Genomic DNA, 7,366 nt, shown 5'->3' on the forward strand with positions numbered 1-7,366 from the left:
CAAGGTCAATGGCTGAGTACTGGATCAGCGAAACCCAGTGGTCAGCCGCATTAAAACGTTATTTCAAATGCGGCTGACTACTGGGTTTTACTTTAAATTGACTAGGGCATGCCTAACTAAATTTGAAAATGTAAATTTAACGGTCCTAACGGTCGCATTGGCTCGAAAATAATAAAATAAACGAATAACCCAAAGGTCAGCCGTGGGGGGCTGGGCACTGGATTCTTTGGAAAAAAGTGTTATCCAGTGGCCAGCCCCCTCAATTTATAAGTGAAATATTGAAATTTTCATTCAAATATAATGCAATTTAATAGATAAACTAATAAATAAACCAATAATTAACAAAAACAATAACTTTTAACATTAAAACATAGTTTTTCTTGCCTGTTAAGAGAACACCACGTGCAGTAAAAAATATGGCGGACATGACACTATTGCACTCGGTCGACAAACGGCACCTTTATGAACGAGTATATTTCTTCCCCCCGTTCCCTCACCGCACCTGTCGTGTGACGTATTAACCAATAAGGAATCAAAGCTCCTATTTGAGTACTCATGATTTGTTTAAACGAATATACCAGATATTTATGACCAATAAACGACTCAAAAGGCTGACTACTGGTACCTGGCTGGCCACTGGTGCTGTTACCCTATTTAATCGTAAAATGCCACGCGACCAACTGCAGAAATCAGAATTGCAGAATACGAAATGAACGACGATACTTAGTTATAAAACTTGATTCAAGATAAGGCTCCTATAAGGATAATATACCTACCTACTCGTATTTATTTTTGCTATCTTATTAGTGCCCGACTTTTTAGATTTAGGGATAACACGAACATTTGTCTATAATACATTTCAAAGTAATACCTAGTGTAGAATAAGTAAGTAGGTAGATTTTTTCTGGTTGTAATTTAAAGATCAAGCCAGTACAGCATATAGTTTAGTTTTTTTTTATATTTATGAGTAGGTACCTACTTACATATATGTTATCTATGATTGATGATAATTAAAAAGATAAGCGGTCAAACCAACAGAAACTTTGTGTCACACGATAAACTTGTAATTATCATCATTTTTGAATAATTCACATTCAAGCTGCCTACCTTCGGGCGTATAATTGACGTTGTTATCCATGTGAAAGTGCAAACGCCACTTTTTCACATTGCGAGGTCAAAAGTTACATACACTGTAGGTAATTATCACGCTGGCTTGTCGACAACAGCGACCCTGACATCCGGGACCTAGCCAAGATGACAATCGTTGATAGAAAACGTTAATCGAAACTTTTATAATGTATGGAAATAGTCACATGGCTTTTCGTACTAATCCCGAAACATTTCTTCTATTCGTTTGGTGTTTGTCGATGTTATCTTATTAGGTGATCTAATGGTGCCCTTTAAATAGGTACCTATGTATCAGGTACCATATCTAGATTATCTATATTATTTACTACCTTACTAGAAACACTAACGAACTACTACCTTACTACCTCTTATTTTGTAGGTACTTATGGCTATGAAATATAGACCATCATCATCACTGACATTGATGGTAGGTAAGATAGTTCCTTATTAAAATAATTATACTACACACACCGTACCTTTGTATTTTTCCATACTGAACCCTACAACGGAAATTCAACTTTCCCAATCCGAAAGTGGATCCCAACAGAAAATGGTCATAGTAAAGCCAGACTTATTACCAGGCCACCTGCGCCCGGGATCGATAGGCGGGGTCGCCCCGGATTGGCTGCTACAATGGAGGGCGGGGCTTGCAGTGCTGAGGATGCTGTGCTCGCGAGAATCTCGGTTCCAACGAGAATGTCAGCGGAGAACGAGTGTACTTGAAATTTACCTGTATGGCTAAGGGTAAGATGGTAGATTAAGTTGGGTTGTAAAGTACAGCCGTGGTAGCACGGTCGCATTTTTATCGCTTGTCACCATGCCTGTCACGTTCTAATAAGTAGTGCGAAAGTGACGGGCATAGTCACAGGCGATAAAAATGGAACCATGCTGCGCCCGGACTACAGAGTACAGTAGCTAGTAATATACGTAATTATTTCCAAAGTAAACCACTAATTAAAACCGACTACCGTAGATCCGAAGATTAAGCAATCAATACTAATGAGGAGTTTCGTGAATTTCTCGGAATTCTCACATCTCACATTCTCACATTCAGAATTTTGTATTTTAGTAGGTACAACCAAATTAGAGTTGCATCCAAAATAAGGACATGACGTTTAAAGAATCCAAAAACTAGATGAAAAAAAATATGCGTTTTAATACCATGCCCATAGAGCAGTAGGTACAGTGCAATAGGCTGTGTCCTTCCAGTAAAAAGGGACCACTCGGCATTTTTATATGTTCCTAAGCAAGTAAGCACTACCAAATGTTCGGAAGTAAAATGTGCTACTTCATGTACCTAGGTAATTTCAGTGACCGCTAGTGGCCTGCGAAAGCTAAGCATAACAATCATTTAAGATATTGCCGATTCTTTAAAAGATTGGAAGATTGGAACAAGGAAAAGGTTCGTTGCTCTACAATTACGTTTATTCTAGTAATCAGCGAGGTCTGCTTTTAAGAGGGCATTATTAATTTTTAATTTTCGCAAGTCCCGCCCCAACGTTGGGAGGGTGACCCACCCCCTACGCGGAGGATATAAGCGGAGGGATGCTGATCTCTGGACCAGTGATCTTGAGTGTCTAGTGTGCAGTGGTGGACCTGATCGTGATACATACACTTCATCATTATGAAGGTTTAAGGAATTATTTTGGAAAACGTCAGGGTGAGTTTGTGCTTTAATAGATACCATTTATAATTTAAGAACAACATAGTACTAGGTATGTATGAATGTAAAATTATATAATGTTGGTAAACATATTGGTAGAAAAAAAGTAATTTAATTATCCATAATTTAAACATTATATTTAAAAACATTCTAATGCATGATTTTTTTAACCTACATTATAATTTTTATTTTACTTATAATATATGTAATTATATTATATCATGCTTGCCTTTACCTGCCATTTTATTCTTGCAAGTAAGTATTCTTATAATTTTGTAAAGTGTCCAGCTAACACAAAACTCGGCAAATCGGTTTGATTTTAACTAAACAGTAGTGTCCGACCGAAGTTTCGGTTTCAGCGTAGGTATAGGTAAGTACCTACATCATGTTTCGGCCGCATGTTCGGTTTCGGCTAAAAAGCTGCGTAACCGCGCCGAAAGTTACCTAAACTGCACCTACGAATTACGTTCGGCTCGTTTTGTATAATGATAAGTAAAATCTAGTCTTTCTCAATTAGACAAGACCTGGCCCGTTTTAAATTCTTTGTTCTTTCTTGTTCATATGTCTATAAGGAAAGGTCTACCTATAAGTTTCGGTTTCGGCCAAAACTGTATCAAAACCGAATCTTCGGTTTAGGAAACAACCCGGTTTTGGTCGGACACTACTAAACAGTAACAAGTGTAACGATAACAACGCATGGACATCTACGTATATATCTATCTATCTAATACCTTTAAACGAGCAATTCTTGTTTATTTATTTATTTATTTATATATATATATTTCGGGGATCTTGGAAACGGCTCTAACGATTTCGACGAAATTTGCTATATGGGGGTTTTCGGGGGCGAAAAATCGATCTAGCTAGGTCTTATCCCTGGGAAAACGCGCATTTTCGAGTTTTTATATGTTTTCCGAGCTTTGCTCGGTCTCCCAGATATTATATTTAATTGCGGGTCCCTATAAATAAAGTATGAAGTTGAAAAAACAAAAACGGCAAAAAAATAGTAATGGCTAGGTCGTAGTCAGCAGCATGCTTTTCTAAGATCGTAGCGAAAATGCTTCGTAGAGTCGTAGAGGGCGTACAAGTCCGTCTAACTCTAAGCTAACTCAGCACCTACTTTAATACAACGAAGCATGACTCATTATAAACGTCATATTTTGTTATTTTCATAGAAATTTATCATTTTATGATGAGATTCCCACAGTCTGTCATTAAACATGCCATGCAGCTTCGTCCAACTCTAAACACACGGTCTCGTATATTCGTAATTAGCGCGGAATGAGAGCTGTCGTTAATTGAATTCTCTGATTTTGGCACTGGCAAACTCACCGGCCAATCTGACCATCACAGTTATATAGCTGGTCAACCAAATCTTGTCAGTAAAAAAAGGCGCGAAATTCAAATTTTCTATGGGACAATATCCATTCGCGCCTACATTTTTCAAATTTGCCGCCTTTTTCTACTGTCAAGATCTGGTTGACCAAGTATATGTACATAATTACATATGTAATAGTGCTTGTAGTTGTAGCAAACTATATTTATTCGATATTAATATTTGTATTTCTATAAAAAATCATGACTGAGGTACTAACTAATAATTGCATGTAAAATAATAGCAATACTTTCCTAACCCATGTTTTTGGATTTTTTCCCACTCGGGTAATACACCTAACCTAAACCTATTTCTAACTCATGAAGATACGCCAGTATATCAGTAGACTTTAAACATAACTCACGACGCCATTTATTGTCAATGTTAGAAATAAAAATCTTACATATCGAATCAGTAGTTGAAATTAAATAATAGTTATAAATTGGTTCACTAGATATTGCGTAGGGGCAACACAAAGAACACCGTCCTCTTTAAAGTCCAAAATAATTATACATCAAGACACCAGCTCGCAATTCCATCAGTTCTATATAACAGATGCACATCAATTACCGAAAACTCGACTCAATCGATTCGATACGGCCGCGTGATTCGATTACTCGAAGGGTTAGGGGCGATATAAAAAGAATAAATACGGATTTATTATTCCCTAAAGAGCTCGCTTAGCGCGAGGTGTGAACCCGTGATGTATTATTTATCTCGACTACCCTTGCGGGCAGTCAATTTGATTTGAGAGTCTGTGAAAACAACTGTATATTTGCCGGGTGTCCTTTGAGATGTTAAGGATGTCGATAAACCTTCTCCGTTCGTTAGGTGTCAAAGGGTTGCGTTTCTTGGGTGTGGTAAAATAAAAGTGAATATGCCATCACTGTAAGGTCCCACATTCAAAACATTCTACCCACATTACCCACCTCATATTTAGTTACATTTTTTGATACACGTGTTTTTTTTTAACTTCGTTAATTTATAATCCCACCTAGGGAATTTTCCCGGGAACGGCACATCACTAGCCCTGCAGGCAAAGAAATGACCGAATGTATGTATGTCTACCATAACGCAGTCTGTTACGTAACGTTTGTTATCCTAGTAGGACGAGCTATAGCTGGTCAACCAAATCTTGTCAGTAAAAAATGGCGCGAAATTAAAATTTTCTATGGGACGATATCCCTTCGCGCCTACATTTTTCAAATTTGCCGCCTTTTTCTACTGTCAAGATCTGGTTGACCAAATATATTATTGCAATTTGATACTTCCACAGACACACGATGAAGAGCTGGCTGGAGGCGAGCGGGATGGAGGACTCTCTGTCCTGCATGCTGGCCGAGCCGCGCGAGGCGCTGCTACCCATCACCGGCAGTGAGAACCTCGCGCCTAGGAAGAGGTACACAATTACACATTTAAGGCCCAAGACCCAAGATACACTTGTAAGTTTTGCTTACGTAAGTAGGGACACTGCTATACTACTGAATGAGAGATGAATACCGTTATCTCATTCTTACAAATAGCTTTGTCCCTACTTATGGAAGTAAAAGTTACAAGTGAATCTCAGGCCTACAACTGCATGCTTATGGAGCAGCACTTACACCGTACCTACCGGTCCTGTAGATAAGCTTTCACATTCAGTGCCAGCGCGAGCTACGCGCTACGAGCGTAGCCGATAACATGGGAAAGCTCGTATGTAGCGAAAAGTCCCTACCAGGCGTGTCTCACTCCGCGATTTCGTCGCTTTGCTACAGGTAACTAAAACTACATACGTTCGGCCCATATTTTGGGGAAAGCCATAAGCCGCGCGTAGCGCTGTCGCCACCTAGCGGCCATATCTGTGCTGATCGTAACAGACGCGTTTTGTTAGAGAGTGAGTCTTCTGTACTTAGTACTATTATTTATTCTGTGCCCCTACGAACTGAGATTCTACCAAGCAGGTCGCTTCATGAGAGATCAAACCAATATCTATTAAAAATTATTTTCATAGATTATAGTAGTAAATTTAATATACGTGTTATGTTTTTAGGAATCGTTATCGGTAGAAATCGTTAGCTAAAAGCCTGAAGGCGCCCAATCGCAATTTTCAAAGTAATGACCTAGACTAGACTACCTAAGCACTAAACATATTGGATAGGTCGTAATAAAAGTCAATATGCTTATATTTTTAGGTACGGAGGTCGCAGGTACTTATATGTCTTCCAATTTGGAGAAAGGCAAATCGAAAGAATGAAATTACACACTTAGCTAAAAAAGTTATATGGAGATAAAAATTACGTTGTTACAATGCTATACAATTACCGTCGCATTATTTGCAATAATTTAAACAAATATAATAATTGCTAAGGAATTTTAATACTACTTCATAGCGATTCATTAGATATATTACATTAATAATATCACTATTATCAGTAATCGAAGTGATCTAAATATTTTATCAAATTTATCGTCTTATAAATACATGCAACATTCCGATAAAAAGTTTACGATTAATTATAATATTTTCTAGGGTTCCGCAATTCTGTATGTCCATTTGAGGCTTTGCTCCGTTATCGTTAGTGCTAGAAAGCTGCAATTTGGCATGAATATGTAAATCAATCATCCCGACAAATTGATTAAATAAAAAATTGAATAAAAACATTTTTGGGTAGGTCAGGTAGGTATATTCTATCTCCTCTACACCTAAACTGGAGGTTATTTTTTTGCTTCAACCCTATGGTCTGGAGTGTCGTGGATAGGCCTTTAAAAACAAATAGGGGTTTTCAACAACCATTTTCTGATAAGGAGAATATTTTCGGAAATAATCGAAAATGTGCCATAGCCCCATAGGTATTAGATAAGTATATAAGTAATACAAGACCTTATTATCTCAAAATTTAAAGCCATGTTTGTTTTCAGAGACAGGACTCTAGAACCATGTGCAATGTCCGAAGAAGCTTACCTCTCGAGCGGCGCCGGCTCCCCCTGCGCAGGGCTGTCGCGCGAGGAGCGCCGGCGCCGGCGCAGGGCCACGCTCAAGTACCGCACCGCGCACGCTACGCGCGAGCGCATCCGAGTGGAAGCCTTCAACGGCGCGTTCGCCTCCCTCAGGCGGCTGCTGCCAACCCTACCGCCCGATAAAAAACTTTCCAAAATCGAAATCTTACGACTCGCTATTTGTTATATTGCGTACTTGAACCATGTTTTAGACGCATAATTAA

The 7,366-nt window shown here is 38.6% G+C and overlaps 1 protein-coding gene across 1 annotated transcript; it reads left to right on the top strand.

Annotated features, from left to right (window-relative positions):
• Positions 1 to 2,685: 2,685 nt before the first annotated feature.
• LOC134653271 (helix-loop-helix protein 1) lies at positions 2,686 to 7,366 on the top strand. Its single transcript, XM_063508596.1, has 3 exons — positions 2,686 to 2,788; positions 5,443 to 5,565; positions 7,065 to 7,366. Exons 2-3 carry the CDS (start codon positions 5,450 to 5,452, stop codon positions 7,360 to 7,362), a joined length of 414 nt encoding a protein of 137 aa, XP_063364666.1. The 5' UTR covers positions 2,686 to 2,788; positions 5,443 to 5,449; the 3' UTR covers positions 7,363 to 7,366.

The sequence above is a fragment of the Cydia amplana genome, chromosome 13 (assembly GCF_948474715.1).
Source record: "Cydia amplana chromosome 13, ilCydAmpl1.1, whole genome shotgun sequence".
NCBI lineage: Eukaryota > Metazoa > Arthropoda > Insecta > Lepidoptera > Tortricidae > Cydia > Cydia amplana.